The 20,051-nt window shown below is 45.4% G+C and overlaps 9 protein-coding genes across 11 annotated transcripts; 5 read left to right on the top strand and 4 right to left on the bottom strand.

Moving 5' to 3' along the window:
- The first annotated feature begins 461 nt into the window (after positions 1-461).
- Positions 462-2,171, top strand: LOC128254575 (mitochondrial pyruvate carrier 2). The gene is made up of 3 exons (XM_052983734.1): positions 462-693; positions 754-794; positions 1,603-2,171. Exons 1-3 carry the CDS (start codon positions 528-530, stop codon positions 1,852-1,854), a joined length of 459 nt encoding a protein of 152 aa, XP_052839694.1. The 5' UTR covers positions 462-527; the 3' UTR covers positions 1,855-2,171.
- Positions 2,172-2,682: 511 nt separating this feature from the next.
- On the top strand, positions 2,683-3,993 carry LOC128254586 (mitochondrial pyruvate carrier 2). Its single transcript, XM_052983744.1, has 4 exons — positions 2,683-2,987; positions 3,050-3,217; positions 3,274-3,314; positions 3,673-3,993. The coding sequence occupies exons 2-4, from the start codon at positions 3,073-3,075 to the stop codon at positions 3,937-3,939; spliced, it is 453 nt and encodes a 150-aa protein (XP_052839704.1). The 5' UTR covers positions 2,683-2,987; positions 3,050-3,072; the 3' UTR covers positions 3,940-3,993.
- Positions 3,994-4,127: 134 nt separating this feature from the next.
- Positions 4,128-5,236, top strand: LOC128254570 (U6 snRNA phosphodiesterase 1). Its single transcript, XM_052983721.1, has 3 exons — positions 4,128-4,380; positions 4,433-4,774; positions 4,835-5,236. Exons 1-3 carry the CDS (start codon positions 4,283-4,285, stop codon positions 5,169-5,171), a joined length of 777 nt encoding a protein of 258 aa, XP_052839681.1. The 5' UTR covers positions 4,128-4,282; the 3' UTR covers positions 5,172-5,236.
- LOC128254437 (dynein regulatory complex protein 11) lies at positions 5,074-8,710 on the bottom strand. Its single transcript, XM_052983552.1, has 6 exons — positions 8,409-8,710; positions 7,331-8,331; positions 5,883-6,791; positions 5,658-5,828; positions 5,426-5,603; positions 5,074-5,162 (listed from the first exon to the last, which is right to left on the bottom strand). Exons 1-5 carry the CDS (start codon positions 8,646-8,648, stop codon positions 5,429-5,431), a joined length of 2,496 nt encoding a protein of 831 aa, XP_052839512.1. The 5' UTR covers positions 8,649-8,710; the 3' UTR covers positions 5,074-5,162; positions 5,426-5,428.
- Positions 8,711-8,861: 151 nt separating this feature from the next.
- Positions 8,862-11,000, bottom strand: LOC128254450 (vacuolar protein sorting-associated protein 45). The gene is made up of 3 exons (XM_052983578.1): positions 10,812-11,000; positions 10,546-10,744; positions 8,862-10,497 (listed from the first exon to the last, which is right to left on the bottom strand). The coding sequence occupies exons 1-3, from the start codon at positions 10,902-10,904 to the stop codon at positions 9,065-9,067; spliced, it is 1,725 nt and encodes a 574-aa protein (XP_052839538.1). The 5' UTR covers positions 10,905-11,000; the 3' UTR covers positions 8,862-9,064.
- A 350-nt stretch (positions 11,001-11,350) lies between these two features.
- On the top strand, positions 11,351-13,574 carry LOC128254547 (metaxin-1 homolog). Of its 2 annotated transcripts, none has more exons than XM_052983686.1 (5): positions 11,351-11,558; positions 11,648-11,794; positions 11,888-12,166; positions 12,500-12,895; positions 13,068-13,574. In XM_052983686.1, the coding sequence occupies exons 1-5, from the start codon at positions 11,472-11,474 to the stop codon at positions 13,140-13,142; spliced, it is 984 nt and encodes a 327-aa protein (XP_052839646.1). In that variant the 5' UTR covers positions 11,351-11,471; the 3' UTR covers positions 13,143-13,574. The 2 variants fall into 2 exon arrangements, with proteins under 2 accessions (XP_052839646.1, XP_052839655.1); XM_052983695.1 differs by having other exon boundaries at positions 12,959-13,090.
- Positions 13,575-13,628: 54 nt separating this feature from the next.
- Positions 13,629-15,395, bottom strand: LOC128254536 (methyl-CpG-binding domain protein 3). Of its 2 annotated transcripts, XM_052983665.1 has the most exons (3): positions 15,115-15,395; positions 14,562-14,885; positions 13,629-14,246 (listed from the first exon to the last, which is right to left on the bottom strand). In XM_052983665.1, exons 1-3 carry the CDS (start codon positions 15,303-15,305, stop codon positions 13,757-13,759), a joined length of 1,005 nt encoding a protein of 334 aa, XP_052839625.1. In that variant the 5' UTR covers positions 15,306-15,395; the 3' UTR covers positions 13,629-13,756. The 2 variants fall into 2 exon arrangements, with proteins under 2 accessions (XP_052839625.1, XP_052839633.1); XM_052983673.1 differs by lacking the exon at positions 14,562-14,885 and having other exon boundaries at positions 15,115-15,393.
- Positions 15,396-15,750: 355 nt separating this feature from the next.
- LOC128254497 (AP-1 complex subunit mu-1) lies at positions 15,751-17,865 on the top strand. Its single transcript, XM_052983647.1, has 2 exons — positions 15,751-16,863; positions 17,181-17,865. Exons 1-2 carry the CDS (start codon positions 16,042-16,044, stop codon positions 17,637-17,639), a joined length of 1,281 nt encoding a protein of 426 aa, XP_052839607.1. The 5' UTR covers positions 15,751-16,041; the 3' UTR covers positions 17,640-17,865.
- On the bottom strand, positions 17,763-19,970 carry LOC128254489 (2-oxoisovalerate dehydrogenase subunit alpha, mitochondrial). Its single transcript, XM_052983636.1, has 4 exons — positions 19,788-19,970; positions 19,190-19,724; positions 18,967-19,132; positions 17,763-18,653 (listed from the first exon to the last, which is right to left on the bottom strand). The coding sequence occupies exons 1-4, from the start codon at positions 19,854-19,856 to the stop codon at positions 18,104-18,106; spliced, it is 1,320 nt and encodes a 439-aa protein (XP_052839596.1). The 5' UTR covers positions 19,857-19,970; the 3' UTR covers positions 17,763-18,103.
- Positions 19,971-20,051: the final 81 nt, after the last annotated feature.

Here is a 20,051-nt window from a genome sequence, read left to right as displayed (position 1 = left end):
ACTCCCAAAAACAAACTAAAAATTACGGGCTATTTATAGATATATTGCAGTTGTATTTGTAGCGCTGCATTTAATTCAGACACTTGCTTCCGTCAACATTTAGCTGCGGAAATTGGCACACTCTTCTCAAGGTCAAGGATGTTTTGCGGCAGCTAATGAACTTCCCATCGGGCAAAAACCTGTTCCTAAAAAGTTATATGTATACAAATGCATGATTTGTATATTTAACATTTATGTACATATAACTAACTATAGTACATTTTTAGAAAGTCAAAAGCGAATTGCATTTACATACACATGTATTTCCTGAACGTGTTAAATTAAACACGTTGGTGAATAACCCTCTCAGCTGTTTGACATTGCGGGTGTGTTGGTGCTCCCCTCTCTCTTTTCTCTCTCGCAAAGCTTTGGGCCTCTTGTTGTTTAGCGTTTCATACTAGATTTTATTTTGTGATTGCCAGCCAACGAGTTTGGACGCATAAATTATATCGCATCGTCCGTGGAATTTTTGTCGCACAAACAACAGAATGTCATCCGCCGCCGTTCAGCCACCCCCACCCGTTCCCCCACCACCCCCAACAGCCGCCGCCTCCGCCGGAAAGGGTCTCCACTCCAAGTTGTACAATGGGATGATTGGGGCCGCCGACAAATTTGTGCCCGCCAAGTTGCGCCCACTGTGGATGCATCCAGCTGGTAGGTCTAACAATCTTGGAACCTTTCCGAATCCCCTACTGATTCGAATTTTATTTCCAGGTCCTAAGACGATATTCTTCTGGGCACCCGTGTTCAAATGGGTAAGTTGACAGAAACCAGAAGGGATTACATAACTCGGACGACGGGCGACCTTCGCTAATTTTCATTATCGCACACACACATTCATTCGCAATAAATCCGAAACGACGGTAGACAAATCTGTGCGCAGGTGCCATTAAATGAAATTATTTGATTACTTCGAGCAAACTGCGCCTGATAACTGCCCGCTTTCGTGTATGTGAGGGGATTGCGATTGTTAATTTCAATCGTGAAAACCCTATAAAGAAAGGTTTGGGATCCAGCTTGGAAAGCTTCAATAATTTAACACTTTAATATTCAACCATTTTCCAAAACGTATTTTATTTGTTTATGTTTGATAACAGCATTGCCAAAAATAAATGCCTAGATATACGTATGTATATATGTTTAATTTGATCTATATAATGGTTTAAAGGCAAAGTTAATGTTATCTTAAGGTAGCTCTATACATTATAGGGTGTATCAATTTTAATCATATTTAAAGGCAATCTGCCAAGATTAATATTAAAACAACAGTCAGGTCATTCTGAATTCCATTTTCGTACATTCTGCTTCAACCTAATTTGCAAAAATAATAACAAAATAAGAAGCCTGACAAAAATCTTCACATTAAATGCCCTAAAATAAGAAAGGCACCGATAATATTCTTCCTATTAAAGTGTTTTTTTTATCAGCAAATATAAAATGTATAGATAAAAAATATTGTTAACAAATGTTGAAAACTGGTAAACTGCACTACTCTCCTGGAATTTAACAGATCTCTAAGGATATACTTAACATTTTTGTTTCCACATTTTGTATTTCTTCCAGGGACTCGTTGCCGCCGGTCTGAGTGACTTGGCCCGCCCGGCCGACTCGATCTCCGTGTCTGGATGTGCCGCCCTGGCCGCCACGGGCATCATCTGGTCACGCTACTCGCTGGTGATCATACCCAAGAACTACAGCCTGTTCGCCGTGAATCTCTTCGTGGGCATCACCCAAGTGGTGCAGTTGGCCCGGGCCTACCACTATCATCAGGAGCAGGAGAAGCTGAAGAAGGAGCAGCCGGCGGCGCAGAATTAGAGACATATCGAATCGAATACTGGTGCTGTCCCCTATCTATAGACTTAGATCGAAATGTTATGTACATATTACAAATCCCACAACGCACAACGTAAACGAAAGGATTAAGAGGAGCTGTGTTCGCAGATCCGACATCTGCGTTTTACAATCTGTTTACCATTATTATTTATGGTCAATTGCCTTATCGACGTGATTCGTATTACTTAAGTTGTAACTGTGGAGGCTTTGCGTATAGTTTTATGAATACGAGAGTTATTGGACATTTTGTGATTGTCAACAAATAAACCAATATATTGTAAGACTGTAGAAAATAGTAATTCGTACTTTGTTTTAATTCATCGATTGGAGTGAAAAATAGTACAAGCCTTAAGCTTTCAGTGTGTTGAAACTAAAAATGAAAATAATAATTAAATAATTTAGAATGTTTTAAAAAATACATTTTTTTCCTTAAGCTAAAGATTTTTTTCACGGGTGTTTAAAATACAGTTGAATTCAATTTGCATTCATTTGATTTATTTACATTATAACTATCGTTATATTTTAAACAAAATATATGTATTTTGTTGTTAGGAAATACAGAAATTAAACTGAATTTAATTTCTCTTTTAGTAATATCGTTACTTAGGGCAAATAGATGCGGTTCTAAAACCGGATTAATTCGCATCAAGCATTCGCCATGTGCGCGTTTATTGAGCGATACATGTGTTTTTCACAATTAGTCTTACAAACACACATTAATTTTAAACAAATACAAACCTTTAAGTAAATGTCTCACCTAGGGAAATTTAAACTAGCGAATGTTGCTAATAACTCTTATACGTTTAGCAATGTTTAGCTGGCTCTTATAGATTTTTATGGCTTATATAAAATGAGAAAAGAGGGGCTGGCGTTGTTGATAGTGCTGGTGATAACAGGAGCTCTAAGCTAATAATACTAGAGAAACATAAACATATGTGTATGGACCCCGGACTTTTCTGAAAGCACAGTTGTCGATTAGCGATTCGTTGGAGCTGTTGTTCCTCAGGCTTTAATAGGCACTTTACTTCCCACCTGGAAGAGAGCTACTTTATCGCATCACCAATCGACAGACATTCTAACGCTTCTAATCAATCACCAATACAGCTTGATTAAAGGTAGGTTATTATAACATCCCTCACGATTCTTTATATTACTGATTGTTTGGACATTGGCGTAGCAAGGAACTGTCTTCCGGTCGAAATGTCTGCCAATCCTCCAACTCCGCCTTCCACTGCCCCAGCTTCCACCGGAAAGGGCCTTCATTCCAGGGCATACAATAGCCTAATTGGAGCCTGTGACAAATATGTGCCCGCCAAGATGCGACCCTTATGGATGCACCCAGCAGGTGATATAAGTATTAGCGCCTTAATAATAAAGATTTTAATGCTTTTTTTACCCTAGGTCCCAAGACAATATTCTTCTGGGCTCCTCTCGTTAAATGGGTAAGTTGGTGTTATGTAATTCTGAGCCCAGCGTCCTTAGCCAATTTTTATTATCTTCAAGCTGATAAAAAATCTGTGGGCGCATATTGTGTTTTATTATTGTTTGTTTATTTCTCGGCAAGTTGTTCAACTTCGCGATAAATTAATATATATAAATTTTTTTTATTCGTCCCCACGCGCGAGTTTCTGATAACTAAATGAATGTGCGGTTTTTGTGGCCCATGGAATATTTCATAATATTTTGTCTTGTCTGGGATAGAGCAACATGCCGTAGAGATTTGCAGTCAATGGGGGGACTTACCCTATTTTATCAGCCTGATCTTACTAATCTCCGTACTCATTCAAATTCATATTACAGAGCCTCGTTATCGCTGGGCTCAGTGATTTGACGCGTCCTGCGGACATGATTTCACCCAATGGATGTCTAGCCTTGGGGGCAACGAACCTCATATGGACCCGCTACTCGCTGGTCATCATTCCCAAGAACTACAGCCTGTTCGCCGTGAATCTCTTCGTGAGTCTGACGCAGCTCTTCCAACTGGGACGGGCCTACAACTACAGGTGGGAGCAGTCAAAGCTGGAGAAGTCTGGCGAGACATTAACAGCCATTGAAGCTAGTTTGTAATAGTTAAATGTATGCATTATTTAAAATAAAAAAGTTTTTTCTAGTCTGATTTTAATTAAATGATTTTAAATTTAATACAATTCAACAATTCTCTAAAAAATGTTTATATTTTTTAAGTCATTTTGAAAAAATGTTCTAAATTATTTTAAAACAAAATTTTAGATAATAAGCATTCAAAAGTTTTAACAAAACCCGCCAAAATCAGCTGATGCCAAAAAAAAGGCTAAGCCCTCATCACTAAAATGTTGGTTCAATCGATAGATCTAAATAAAACCCGGCAATTACTTGGCTGTTTGTTTTTCTTTTTGTTAAATTAAAATAAATTAAACAAGTGTTTAATAAAATGGCATTAGTGGACTATGGTAACAGCAGTTCCTCCGCCTCTGAAGATGAAGAATCCACTAAAATCACTCAAACCACATCGTTAAACTTTCTGAAAAGGTAAAGTGGAATAGTGAAATACATTTAGATTTCTACATTTGAACCGCTGAAGACCTGCCCTGCCCACAGCTGCCGCACTGTTGGGTCCCAAGAAACCGAAACCCGAGGATTTCGTCGACGACGTAGTGGATGATCCTGCTCTACATGGCGGTCGCATCCGCAGCTTCAAGCATGAGCGAGGAAATTGGGCCACCTACGTCTATGTCCCAGCAACTGCCTGTGCCGAGCAGCTGGAGGAGTTCCAAGCCGAGGCTATTGCCCAATTGGGGCCCCACCTGGAATTGCAGCCCAATGAGTCACTTCATCTGAGTCTTAGTCGCACGGTGGTGCTCCAATACCATCAGATAGATGAGTTCTCTCGATCCCTGCAAGCGGCGCTTAACAGCTCCACAAGGTGAGTCCATGCTTTTTAACGAGTATTTTAAACTCCATGTCCGGAATCTTTTGATTTTAGCTTCGCTGCCACTTTGCAAGGTCTGCGAATCTACACAAATGAAGAGCGAACCAGGACATTCATTGCCGCCCCTTTGGATGCAGCTTTTACGGAAAAGATGTCTGCTATCCTGCAGCCCATAGACCAGGTGATGCTCGACTACCGATTGCAGCAGTTCTATGTTCCGGCCTCGTTTCATGTCAGCCTCCTTTGGTGCGTGGGCGATCAGGAGCATCTGCTAAACAGCAAGCTGAAGGAACTTAACGAGCTCCTGGAAGATCAGGACACTCTTTCTCTGGCCGTCACTGAAGTGCACTTGAAGTGTGGCAACAAGGATTTTACTTACATGCTAAAATAAATAGCGGATAAAGTAAATATATTCTTTAAATCCTTTCATTCAAATATGTCTAAGCAGTCGCTTTTTTATAAAGTCCTATGTATTTATGAAAGCTTTTTATAGTTTCTTTATAGTATTATTCAAGTGAATTAAATAAAGAAGCGAGTTAAAAATGTTCTTTTAATGGATATAGATTGTAATATTTATATAGTTAAATACGTTTTTTGTTTCATCAATTATAAACCAGGCTTAAAGATGAATAGTATCTCGTTTACCTTTTAGTTGAGACCCTTCTTTTTGTTGCCATTTCCCTGCTTGGCAGCCTGTGCCTGCTCCTCCACCAAACGCTCCTCTTCCAGCTCCAAAAATCGTTGACGACGGCGTCCAAGTGGCGTCTTCGACCACCAGGACTCGAAGGCTTCCTCCTCCTCGCGGTAGACAGGATCACGCGAGCTAAAGGCAGAGATAATTGTAATAGATTATATTTCTTAGCTTTACAATACCCACCACAGGACATTTATAAGCTCGGCATTGGTGAGCGGTTGTGTGCGAAGCTGCAGCTTTCGCTTGCAGGTCATCACCTCCTTGAGGCAGGCATCGATGGCTCCAATGGTATAGCCATCGGATATCTTGGCCATGGCGCTGGTGTCCAGATTGGAGATGCCACCAGAGTAATCGCTGCAAAGAGAGGGAGTTTTATTAAGTTGATTTACAATCACCAAAAGCACATACTGCAGCAATGTTTTCCAGGCATGCGACATGGCACCGTAGTCCGGTCGTGGAATATAGATAAAACGATTGTAGACGGACTGCAGCAGCTTTTGGTCCGCCTCCCAGGGAAGATTTGAGGTGCCCACGAAAATGACCCGATCCTCGGGCGCTATGTTTTTGATCATCTTGGGCAGATCTTTCTTCAAGCGCTTAGGATCCGTGCGATCTGTCTTCGGAATTTTCTTCATGAACGGTCGCTCTGCATCGCCCATGTATATGACGGCAGGCTGGAGCAGCCGGGACACTTTCAGGACCAAGTGAATTAGCATTATGAGGCCCGATTTGCCCGGATACTTTCCCACAATATTAGCCGGGGTCAGATCGAAGAGCACGGCGCCCACCTCTGTGCAAATGGCATGGAGCAGGGCCTTTTTCCCAGATCCCCTGGGTCCGGCCAGCAGGATGGAGCGTATGAGTGGTGTGCAATTGTGGATGGCATCCGAGCCGAGCGGCAGGATGCAGTACTCGGTGAGGATCTGGCGGATGTCGCCTGGCGAGGGATTTGTGCCATCCCGAGCAGTCAACGCCTTGTCGCCCAGGAACTGCTTCATCCTCAGCTCCGGGTGTTTCCGTATAATGCCATTCGTGACCAGCTCCTCGTACAGCGACTCCGTGGTGCGGTCCGGCGTGAGATCCTTCTCCTTCTTCTTTTTGCTCTTCTTGCCGGAGCGTCGCGTCTTCTTGCTGCTCTTCTTCACCTTCTTTCCGACCGCCGTCTGCAGCAGCTCGATCTCCTGGCGCATCACTTCGTCGACGGCGCGCCGGAACTCCAGCTCCACCTCCTGGTACTTGTCGCTGTAGATCATGTCCTCGTAGGCCGCCTGGCTCAGCACCCCCGTCTCATCTTTGTCGCGCCAGGTGTCGTTAAAGCTGGCGGAATAACACAAATATTTAAAAAATAGTAAGTCATCTTTAAAAGCAAATGTAAAAAAAAAGTAATAGATTTGCAATTTTTAAGTTATATGCGTTGCGCAGCGTCCACAAAAGCTTTCGTAAAAATTACTCATGTTTTTGATTCAAGGCAACAGTACGTATTAGTAATATTGTTGAACCCAATACGCAGACCCCAAAGCGAATACTATACAACTATATAATACCATGGAAATTTGGACCAAACTTATGTTCAAAAAAACACATATAACCCTAAGAAAATTTTACTTAAACGGTGATAATTTAAATTCCTGATCTGTTTTTTTTGTGGCTTAATTTTACATACACCTTTTAAAGATTCTTCACATAGAGCATTCTAAATTTTTTGGGTAATTTGTATGCGTCATAGAAGCTTAAAGCTGTAGCCCTATTTTTAATTTGTAACATTACAATTAAAAAACAATAGAAATATTTTCAATAAATAAATAATAGCTGTATGCTCAATCCTTATTAACATAAGTGGTTCCTTCTGTACTTACAGATCAATTTCAGCGCGAATGTCTGGCAGGCAGACGGAAGGCGCCGGCTGGAAGCTGACCTCCTCCTCCTGGTTCTCGTTGACGTTGAGGTCACCGCTGCGCGCCGGCGACTTAGACTTGTCCTTCGTCTTGCGCGACTCCTTGGAGGAGCGTGCTGACGAGCGGCTGTGCTCGCTCTCCGTGCCAGGTCTGCTGAAGATGTGCAGGGAGCCACCCTGATCCTCGGAGGGAAAGTCCGGCAGCTTGCCCGTCTTGTCGTAGCAGTCCTTCACCCAGGCCCGGATCTCGTCGGCGATGTCCTCCTTCATGCTGGCGCCGTGCTTGGCCCGGATCTCCTCTTGCAAGGCTCGTTGTCGCTCCTCGAACTGTTCTCCGTAGAGGGCTTGCGCCTGGTAGCGCTTCTCGTTGTGCTGCAGCTTCTCCAGCTTTTCGGCCCGTTCCTTGACCACCGTCGCCGGAGGTGGGAGCATGCCAATCAGGATCATCTCCTCCATCTTGCGGCGACGTGTGATCCGCCTGGCTGTGTGGCCACGCCACATTTTCTGGATCTTCATGGCAGCCAAAAGACCGGAATCACTGCGCTCCTTTTCGCTCCGCTCCTCCGACTTACCCTTCTCCTTGAGTATTCTAATCTCCTTCATGAAGTGGGCACGCAAACGTCCCTGACGCGCACGCTCGTGCATCTGCAGCATACGTATGGCCTCGATCTCGGTGGTCACCGTCTCCTCCAGCTCGTGCTCCTCCAGCCAGCCCAGTTTCACCAGGATCTCCTGCATGGTCTTCTTGCGGAACTCCAACTCCTGCTGCCGCTCGCGAAGGAAGTAGCGGGGAATGCGCAGCTCCGTCTCCATGGGTGTCAGCCGCAGACGCTCCACCACCTCGTCGTTGTAGCTGAACTCCATCAGATCAATGTTCACGAGATCGTGCTTCAGCTCAACCACACGACCAAGACAGGCGTCCAACAATTTGCGTACTAACTGACGCTTCTGGGGCTGGATCATCTATGGAAAATCCAGCAATGAGTTTTTAATAAATTTAAAATGGACCCTTTCATCAATGCTTAAATTAGTATACCCACATTATCGTAAACATCTTCCAGGCGATTGCTCAGACAGATATAGCGCAGATAGAACTCGTACAGACTCGACTGCAGCAGGGCCTTGGCATCCGCATCGGCGGCGACGGAGCCGACTGCGGCATTCATGGTGGCCACCGTTGTCTCCACATCCTGGTGCTGCCTCTCGTAGTCAATGGTGGACAGCAGCTCGCATTCATGCTGGGATTGATGCCAGATATCGTTGAAATAAGTGCTGGACATGCTGATAGGTGATTCTTCTATGCAAACTGAAGCCCTCTTTTCAATTATAGCCAAACAGGATCGTTGCCACGCTCGTTTTGCAGTTTCCAAGGAGATTGTTTGTCTTGCAAGGGTGGAAAAATTACAAGAACAGTACCCATTCAGTTTTTTTACACATATAGCAGAATATAATACATTTGGTATTCAGGAGTTGCGCTCGAAAACAATAATAAATATGTTTACAAATATATTACATGGAATACGCTTAAGGGTAACATAGTCCAATGGGTATAATGCCTGGAATTAGCTTAATTATAAATTCCTTTATACGGTTTCCTCAAGTCTTGCTTTTGCAGGATCGATTAGTAAATGTATTAGGGACATACATATGTAGTTAATAAATAGTTAACAATATAATTGTGGCTAGTCAAGACGTTTTAAATGTTATCCGTGGAACAGTACTTGATCATGGATTTGGTGTGCTTAAATTGGATGCCACTAGTAGCGGCCAGGACCTCTTGGATAAATGTCTGGGAGTTATGGATGGTGGTGCCGCCAAGGATCACCCTATATCCGGCGTTGTTCAGCTGGTGCACGGCCAAGGCCTCCTCGTAGGTGGCTCCTCCAATGATGAAGACCACCACCTCCTGGGGTGGTCGCCGGAATGGCACAAGCTCCGAATTAATGGCCGGGAAGAGGGGGTCCAGTTCGCGACCCTTGAAGACGTCCTCGAGAGTTTCCTTCAGTAGTGGCGTGTGTTGGGTGAAGACATTCTCCACGCCCTTGAGGCCCTTGATCAGATTGCGGGTCAGCTTTACGGCATCTGTGATCCGCACCATGTTAAACAGATCCCCCTGACGCACATGGGTTCCAGCATACTCGATCAGAGAGGGAACAACAGCCGCCCGTCCCCCGCGCGTTTTGATGATCTGCAACAGTCCAGATGTGTCGCAGTTGGCGTGTCGCTCGTATCGCAGCGCGTATAAGGCCACCAGTTTGAGAGCATCCTCGACAGATACCCGTTCGTCCGCAATCAGTTTTTTGATGCGCTGCAGTTGGGCCGAGTGCTCCGCCTTACAGGCGATTTCTTGCTCCAGCTCGGAAACCTCAAACAGATTCCGCTTGTTGCTGAGCCCCGATAGTTCGCCAATCACACACAGATGCTTCTGCACGGTGCCAGACATCTTCTTGAACTGCGGATACGACTCGATGAAGTTCTTCATGTCCGCTATGCTCTCAACCTTCTTGTGGTCGTTGGCCTTGCGCTGGAACTCCTCCATCAGTTGCTTGATGGTTGACCCAATTTCGCCATAGTTGGCGTACATGTTGTTACCGTAGAACTCATCCTGATCGCCGGATAACACCAGCTCTTTGAAGTCCTTCGGTACGTTGGGTCGATTGGAGAGGTCCAGCCGGTTGTTCTTGATGTGCAACAGCTCATGGACCATGGCCTGATAGGTCCACTGATGCAGCAGCGGCGTCACAGGGTCATCTCGGCGGTCCAGCACGAGCAGCAGTGGTGGAGCAGCGCCGTCCATGTTGGACCGAAAGTCGAACAGAGACGACTCCTTAGTGATCTGCTCGTAGATAAGCTTGGCCAGGAGCTGAGCTGCCTGGGAACCGGCACGGTACCGAATGACTGGGTTCAGTTTCAGGGACAGAAGCACCGCTGTGATACCCTGCATGCTGCGGGTCAGTGCATCAGGCAGCCAATTAAGATTCGCCATGCAGTTGGGTATACTCAAGGAGAACAAATTGGGGTTGACACAGAGGAAGTCCGCATACAGTTCCTTCACCTCCCGCACCGACTCTGATTCATCGCACTCGGCCAAATACTTGATGTCCGTGCGGGGAATGATGTTGCTGAAATCTAATAGGGGATTTAGCACACATAGGGGAGTTTTTATGACCCACTTACAAATGTAGTAGGCGCTATATTTGGGGTTCCGCAGCTCATTTGCCAGAAGCTGAATGTTCTGCTTGGTGGGCCGGATGAAGACGATGCATTTTAGGTACTTTAATCGCTCGTTGGACCTTCCGGAGTCCAGGCGTTCGAACAGGTAGACCTCCCGCTGCAGCATGTCCGACTGGCTAAAGGCCATCGAAATTATACTTGTCTGCAAATGATGTGGATTTTCGGTACGGTTGGTCTCATATGGCAAAGAATTTCTGGCTTCTACCCACCGTTTCCTTGTCCAGCAGGATAATTTTCATGCCTGGCCCCGACTCGGTGCACATTTTCTCAATGTACAGCTTTATGCCGCTTATCATATTCATTATTGCCAACTAATTTACTGCGAAAACCAAAAAAAATATGTTTTTTTCGCAATCAGATGGGATAGAGACGTGCTGCTTTCGATACTTTTGTGATAACAGCGGATCGATGATAGTGGTGGCAGTCTAGCAAATATTTCTTTAATCTAGCTATTTAATAAAATAGCCATGAAGAAGTTAAGAATTGTGATAGCATTCATTTTCATTATAATAATATGTTATTGTATTTTAACAGCCTAGCAAATATTCCGTTAGTTTAGTTATTTTGAAGTTAAAAATTATGACGTCTTTTTATTTAAATAAAATATTTTTATTTATTAACTCCTTTTTACTTTTGTAGCAGATTATGCTTATTAAAAGCTGCGCTCTCCACTGACCAGCAATCGATAAGGCGCCGATATACATAAACGATAGATCGAGTGCCAAGCAGTTATCAATCTGAAAGCACTCAGCAGTCGGCCAAAAATTCTAGCATATATTTTTGGATTCAAATTTTGATGGCTACCATGCAGGTGCACTGTTGAAAACCGACAATACACAAGAGTACGAGCGAGCGAAGACCTAGACCCGATGGAGATGCAACTGGGAGCGATGCTGCATGTGTACAAGGGGGAGTACGGACTGCCGTCCATTGATTTTGAATGTTTACGTGCGCTGGTGAGTTCCGTTGCATCACACGGCGGCCAACACGCCTGTTTTGCCCATTATCGCTATCTCTGAAGAACCTGTCTCTTCCCCGGTGACAGTGCCTCCTGCGATTCACCCGCTGTCCAATGGACGTCCAGACCAGCTCCAATCCGCTGCGCTCGGGAGCCGGAAAACTGCCCTATTTGCAGATCGGCAACCAGAAGTTCGCGGGCTACAGGCAAATCAAACGCGTGCTGGATCTCGAGGTGAGTGCGCAAAACAATGCCGGGTGAACAAACTGCGTGGTCTATTTATAGGTTTATTTTGCATGGGTTTTATTATAACAATCACTCTTCCAGGGTTACCCGATCGATGCGCACTTAAGCACCAAACAAAAGCATTTGTCCACCGCCTACGCCAACTGGGTGTTCACCAATCTGCACGCCTACTACCACTACTTCCTGTACGGAGAGCCCCACAACTTCGACACGACCACGCGGGGTCTCTACGCCAAGCGCACGCCATTCCCCTTTAACTTTTATTATCCTTCGTCCTACCAGAGAGAAGCCTGCGACGTGGTCCAGGTGATGGCCGGCTTCGATGTGAACGACAAGTTGGACAAGCACGAAGGCGACTATGTAAGTGCATTGGGTCGGCTACTTTTGTAGTAAACAGTTTGGTGAATTATTCGAAATAGTTAAAACTGGTTATCAAATTTTAAATCAATAATAATACGAGTATTTCAAACTTCTAATTAGACCCGTCTTCCTAACTTTCAATAAATTATTTCGTAAAAAAACATTTTTATGATATTTCACCAACTTATTGCATTTGGAATTGTCAAAAGTGTTCAGTATTTCATCACTATATGGTTAGGTGATAAAATATACTTCAATGTTATTATTTAGTAACATATAATGACCAATTATATATCATGTTTCCATTTGCTTATGATCCCTTTTACTTTTCAGCTCGTCGTCAATGCCAAAAAGGTGGTGAACCTGCTGTCTCGAAAGTTGGGTCGCAAGGTGTGGTTCTTTGGCGACACCTACAGCGAGTTCGATGCCATTGTGTACAGCTATCTGGCCATCATATTCAAAATAGCACTGCCCAACAATCCACTGCAGAATCACATTAAGGGCTGCCAGAACCTGGTGAACTTCATCAACCGCATCACAAAGGATATATTCCGCAATGAGGGCTACAGTTCCATCAAGCTCACAAAGACGCCCAGTGGCACGGAGGCGAGTCTGACGGCCTCGGAGCGAAAGTTCATGGATTCCGATCTGAACACCAAAATTGTGGCCGGCGTGGGAGCCGTGTTGGCCATGGGAGCATTTGCAGCATGGCGCGGCATTTACAACCAGGTGGGCACCGCTGGCTGAATTAAGTAGATCTAAACCCTTAACTGCCTGGAGCTTATTCGATAGTTTTGGGTCAATGTCTTTGTTTGGCTCCAGACACTCTTATAGGCACGCAACAAGTGCAGGTGCCAAATTCTCAGTTAATTGCAATTTCCGATTGCTTCATCCCTTGCAGTTAACAACGCGCTCTTCGACGGACTACGATGGCATAGATTACGAGGATGACGAGCTGGAGGAGGGCCTAGATTAACCGCGCCTCTACAACGATATCTATGTATAGTATATATTTCAAAATACAATGAGGGAATGAAGCACAAAAACTGTCCAACCTGAAAAGTTTGCGTAAACACAAGAGGGGCGCGGGCTTTTTGGCCATAAGTCTTTGGGTCGAAAAGAAATCTTAAGACTATCTGGCAAGAGTTCGCTTACATGTATGTAATTTTTATGGTACTCATTCGGCAGGGAAAACGACATTATTTGAATAGACTTTTCATTTTCCGAACGCGGATAACTTACAGAATTGACTAAAGATTTCTCTTAACTCCCAAGATTTTTCTTGCAAACCGATCTGCTCTTATATGCATATTCGATATATGTATTATAGTTCGAATTCGTTTTTAAACTGTCTTGTATAAAATAGTATTTTAAAATCATCCGAGCGTAATAAAAAGAATAACTTAGATGCTGTTGTTATGGAAAATGGACCCAAAACTTCCTCCAATAAAAATCAGTATCCTTCGATTGGAGTTGTTTTTGGTTTATTACACACTAGTCTTAAACGTAGATTTCGAATAGGGGTCAATAAGATAGAGATGTTAGAGTCTACAATGGAATTGGTAGATGAATGAGGGGTAACCATTGCACTCATGTCTTAAGTGCATCCTGTAGTTTTCGCCGCGCCACGCCGACCCGATCTTCCTGCTTGCGTATGTCGTCCTCCGAGATGATCACCGCGTGCATGAGCGGCTGTTCGGGATTCATAAACGCCATGGCATTCTTGGTCAAGTCAGCCTTCGTGGAACTCTGGCCGTGAACGCCGGCATTGAGCATGTGCAGCGCCGTGGCCACCGACTGGAGGACGGTCTGTTCGTTGACATTTGGGCCAACGGTGCGTATGGTCTTGGGCAGTGAGATGTCGTCCAGCTCCTCGCCGTTGTCGTGGCAGGCGCGCAGTCGTTCCAGACGCTTCTCCCAGAACAGCTGCTTTGGTTTCTCCTGGGTGCCATGCTTGGCATCGTGCTTCACTTTGGCGGGATCCTGAGTGTGGTTGCGGATCGCCGTCACCGGCTGCTTGAAGATCGAGGCAGTTTGTCGGATGGGCGGCACCAGGGAGACATCTGTGCGCAGGGCTCGACTGTAAGGGATTAAAGATTAAAATCATTAATAACGAATTGGCTAGTAGCTAAATACACCAAACAGTAAAAAAGACAAAACGAAAACTGGGGCTTAAACATGCAGAGATGGTGAACAAAAATCTCAGGTGGCACAGAGCTACAGCTTTTTTGTGACTAATACGAATTTGGTGGCCAATTGCGGTTTGGTTGCTTTTTGGTTTCTTGATTTTGGATTCCGGCAGGCTGTAAACTTTGTTTCCTGGTTTAAGGGTACAGGCAAACAAGACAGGACAGGCTGGCATGCAAGAGTCAAGTGCTCCTCCACTTGGCTCTACCTGAGTTCGTTCTGTTGCTGCTGGCGATTGGCCGTTGATGGGGATGCGCATGCTGTTGCCGATGAGGCTGTCACTGGCGGGGGAACAGCTCCTGCTCCTGCTGCAGTGCCCCCTTGACTCCTGGCGAATTTGCGCTTGAGAGCATTGGCCGCCGATCCGGAGGTGGCACCATTTCCACCGCCACTTGCCAAAGGCAGCGGCATGGCGCTGCAGCGGTACAGCGAAATGGAGGGCGAGGGCAGCGCCCGGTGCTGCATCCTGCCGGATTGGAAATCAGGGCTTCCTAAGTCCTGCTGCTTTCCCTCGGCCCTTTTTCCTGTGGGACTGTTGAACGGACACGGCGGTGGGTGGAGATTTGGGTGGGTTAGGTGGATCGTGTGTGTGTGTATGCGTTGGCGTGTGCGTGTGTGTGTATGTTGGTGTATATGTGGATGTAATAACAGAAAGGTAGTGAAAGTGATTAAACGTATATCCGATTCAACAGCGTGCAGTGTTCCAATATTTAGTATATCCCCTTAGTCTATGCATATGTACTACCACTCTTCTTCTTTACCTGTAGTAGAAAACATCCACCTTGTTATTGTTGTTGTTGCTGCTGGCGGTGGTGTTGCTGTTGTTGTTGCTGCTGGCGTTGCTATTGGAGCTGCTGCCCGTTTTTCGGACCTCGTCCCGCTGCCATCCTTTTGGCAGGACACTGCTGTCGACGCGTTTGCGTTCGATTGTGACGCTCGGGTTCATTTGCATGCTCGCCGAAGTAAATAATTAACAACAATTCCACAAAAGCAGCGTCTGGGCTGACAGTGTGGCCGTGCTGCAGAAGGACAAATGCCCCAAAACGCCCCAGTGCTGACAAATACAGATTTAAAATTATTATGAAATTTATTTATATATAGAAGTAAAATAAAGTATATACATTAATTTTTGTTAGTATTATTTTTTGAAAAACAAGTAGACAGCATTTTGTTCCTTGCGTATTATGTTATGTTTTTTCTACTAATATTTAGTTCTTAGGCAAATACAAGTCCCTTTAAAAAGTTTACTTCCTCTTCAGAGTTTATTGTGCTCCCCACAATTTATCCACATTTTTAATTTATTTATTCTGGTACAAATAGTTTTAATATATTAATAGCTGAAAAGGCTATATGGTCATATGCCTCTGAGAAGCAAATCTTAACTGGTCACACTTCTCAGCACCTGCTCACTTACCAACACTGGAGTGCAATCGAAAAAGAAGCAGCAACAGCAGAAAGGGCGACGTAAGAAATTTCGGAGTTTTCATTCGCGTTTACCAGGCCCTAAAACGGAATATGTGAAGCCAGCCCCACAAATCAACGACCCCACTCACCGACTACACGCCACAGTTGCCACCCGCTACGAACCACGCTTGCCGCGAGCAGCAGAACCTGCCAAGGTACCTCCAGCTTGATCCGATTGGGAATTTCACACCTGGGACAAGTGGCAGCTGGTGGGCACAATAGTCATGTCTTCGTCGGCTATTTTTGTGCTGGACGTGAAGGGCAAGGTGCTGATATCGCGCAACTACCGCGGCGACAACATCGACATGGCCGTCATTGACAAATTCATGCCGCTGCTGATGGAGCGCGAGGAGGAGGGCCTGATCACCCCGATCCTCCAGACGGCGGAGACCACGTTCGCCTACATCAAGACCAACAACCTGTACATCGTCTCCACGACGCCGCGCAACAAGAACGTTAACATCGCTCTGGTCTTCGTCTTTCTGCACAAGATCGCCCAGGTGTTCGTGGAGTACTTCAAGGAACTGGAGGAGGAGTCCATCAGGGACAACTTCGTTATCATTTACGAGCTGCTGGACGAGCTGCTCGACTTTGGCTACCCGCAGACCACCGACTCGAAGATCCTGCAGGAGTACATCACGCAGGAGGGCCACAAGCTCGAGCTGCAGCCCCGCATCCCGGTGGCCGTGACCAATGCCGTTTCCTGGCGCTCCGAGGGCATCAAGTACCGCAAGAACGAGGTCTTTCTCGACGTCATCGAGTCTGTTAATCTGCTGGCCAACGCCAATGGCAATGTGCTGCGCAGCGAGATCGTGGGCGCCATCAAGATGCGTGTCTACCTGTCGGGAATGCCCGAACTGCGGCTGGGACTCAACGACAAGGTCCTGTTCGAGAGCACGGGTCGCGGCAAGTCCAAGTCCGTGGAGCTGGAGGACGTCAAGTTCCACCAGTGCGTCCGCCTGTCCCGGTTCGAGAATGATCGCACAATCTCGTTTATTCCGCCGGATGGCGAGTTCGAGCTGATGTCCTATCGTCTGAACACACATGTAAGTACATCGGTGGTTTATTGTTTGACTATTTTAAATAATAAACCTTAAAATATGCCAAAAATTTTCAAGCAATTCAATAGCTTTGGATTGGCCAACTCCATTTATAGATTAGAAAACTTTATGGGAGATAAATTCTAGTAGATATTAAAAGGTGTAGTTTGATGAAGGGAAGTTCTGTTTACGTAAATCATTAAACTTGAAAATAAATTTAATGTTATAGAGTAAAGATCTGGTTGACAACAAAACGTAATTAATGAAATAATTATAAACTGAAAGAAACGCAGGTAAAAGTCTAATTAAACCCTTTTTGGCAGGTCAAACCACTAATATGGATCGAGTCGGTGATCGAGCGGCATGCCCACTCTCGCGTGGAGTACATGATTAAGGCCAAGTCGCAGTTCAAACGGAGATCGACGGCCAACAACGTGGAGATTGTTATACCGGTACCCGCCGACGCGGACTCGCCCAAGTTCAAGACGACCATTGGCAGTTGTAAGTACGCGCCGGAGCAAAACGCCATCATCTGGACGATCAAATCGTTTCCGGGAGGCAAGGAGTATCTGATGCGGGCCCATTTCGGTCTGCCAAGTGTGGAGAGCGAGGACAATACGGAGGGCAAGCCACCCATTCAGGTGCGCTTCGAGATTCCCTACTTCACCACGTCGGGCATCCAGGTGCGCTACCTAAAGATTATCGAAAAGAGCGGCTACCAGGCGCTGCCGTGGGTGCGTTATATCACGCAAAACGGCGACTACCAGCTTCGTACCAATTGAGAGGAGCACCTCCCGCCCCTGCATCATTCCAGCCAAGCTTCAGCGAGTCATCCCTGCAACAGGTAGCTTCACCTCCACCCGCGTTTTTGTCTGCGATGCGTTGCGTTAAGTCAAAAGTATATATTTGTATTCGTATTGTTTCAGTATATGTATATTGTATGTAAATCAAATCTAATAAATTTTAACACCTTTTCATAACACCTGCGCCAGAGTGGGTCAATTTAAATGTACACGTGAATACAGACATGTTAATTAAGGACAAATCGGAATAAAACCAAGTTGATCTTGCTAAGAAAAGCCGTAAAGGTCTCTAGTCTCACAAAATCGACCCACCCAACTTGCACGGATGAGTCATAACAAACGGGTTGGACCCACACAAAATTGTTTGCCTATTGCTTAATCATAATAAATGCACTTTCGATCGAGTCTCTCTGAGTTGTTAGCTTCTATCTGGCACGAGGAATCTACTTCTCGAAGTTCTTTAGGGGATAGCTGTCCTTGTGCGCCTCAATGTGCCGCTCCAGCTCCTTCTGCTGCTCCACCAGATGCTCTGGCATTTCGGCGTACACACCCTCGAACATCTCGCGCCAGTTGGGTTTCAGTTTCTTCTCGGAGGCGGCAATCTGCTTAAGGACCTTTTTCCTGACGTCCTTGATGAATTCGGTTTCCTCGGTCTCGTCGAACCAGCCTTTGTGCACCATGTATCGCTTTAGTTTTGAGATGGGGTGTTCCACCGAGTTCCACACCTCGATCTCCTCTGCGGACCTGTAGGCTGTACTGTCGTCGGACGTAGAATGGTGACCCACTCGATAGGCCAATGCTTCGAACACCAACGGTTTGTTCTCCTTGAGCACATACTCCCTGGCAGCCTTCATGGCATTGTACACTGCAAAGACATCGGTGCCATCCACTCGAATCGTGGCAATTCCATATCCCATTGGTCCACGCCCCGCGATGCCATCGCCTCTGTACTGTTCATTCGAGGGAGTAGAAATGGCAAATCCATTGTTGCGACTAAAAAAAAAGAGTTACAAATGAAAAAAAAAATAAAATATGTTTTTAAAAATATGTTTTTTAATGAAAATCTGTTTACTTTTGAAAATATACCTAATCTAATTTACCTTCTCAGAAATACATTCAAATTTCTCTTGAAAAATTGAGCTATTTGAATGGTTAAAATAAAGACACTCTTAAATGGAAACCATTTCTGATAAGATAAACAGGCTATCTTCTCTGGAATATTTTATCTTATCAAATTTGTCTCTTGTGTTTTTCAGAATTACATTTAGAACAAATTTTAGACCTTTATTATATACTGGCTACTCACCAGAAGAGGATAACTGGGCACTCGAGCGTGGCTGCGAAGTTGAAGGCGGCATGGGCGTCTCCTTCGGAAGCAGCTCCCTCCCCGAAGTAGCAGACCACACAGGCATCGTTGCCCGGTTTCAGTTTCATGGCATAAGCAGCACCCACGGCCTGTGGCATTTGGGTGGCTAAAAATTCAAGACAGGATTAGCTTAATCATTGCCGAAGCTAGGCAACAAACTTACACAGCGGACTGGAGATAGTGACAAAGTTCAGCTCCCTGGAGCCGTAGTGCACGGGCATCTGCTTGCCGCGACCCAAGTCGTCCGTGTTGCCATAGCACTGATCGATGAACTGGTCGATGCGGAAGCCACGCCATACCAAAACACCCGCCTCGCGATACTGGCCGTATATGAGATCCCGCATTTCCAGGGCGGCGGCACTGCCAATGTGGGAAGCCTCCTCGCCGAAATTGGTCATGTAGAAGGAGATTCTGCCCTGGCGCTGGGACTCGTAGAGAATCTTGTCCATGGTGTTGAGCAGCAACATGTCGCGGAACATTTTCTCCACCACCTCTCGGCTCAGCTGGGGATCTTGGCTCTCGTCCGCAATGTAGCCATCACGATCCATTACCCGGTAAATGGGAATCGGCGCATAATCCTCCGGTTGAATTAGATTCAACTTGCTGACAAACGGAGCCTTTGCTCCGGGAAAATTGCCGAACTCATTCGCAGGTTTGGAGCTGTAGTCCCGCGCAGTTGTGGATATCGTTCCTGCGATCTATCAATAGTAGATTCAAAAGAATGACAACAAACCACCCATCTGATATCTCCTGATACCTACCACTTTCAGGTGCTTTTGTTGCCTGACCACAGCACCCATCAGATGCACTGACTTTCGCAGGAATGACATAATGTATATTATTTGTATCTAAACTATTAAATGCAACAGGTAAGGTAAAATCCCAAGATTCAGATTCAGCTGCGTGTTTCCCAGCTGATTACGCAATAGATAGCATGGATGTTGATACGATATCGATGTGCCTTTAGCAATCGATGTTTCCCTTTTTTTCTATCGGGATCGGTTTTTAAAATTATATAGTTGTTC

This window comes from Drosophila gunungcola, chromosome 3R (genome assembly GCF_025200985.1).
Source record: "Drosophila gunungcola strain Sukarami chromosome 3R, Dgunungcola_SK_2, whole genome shotgun sequence".
Lineage (NCBI taxonomy): Eukaryota > Metazoa > Arthropoda > Insecta > Diptera > Drosophilidae > Drosophila > Drosophila gunungcola.
This window is presented reverse-complemented; position numbering and strand designations above follow the sequence as displayed.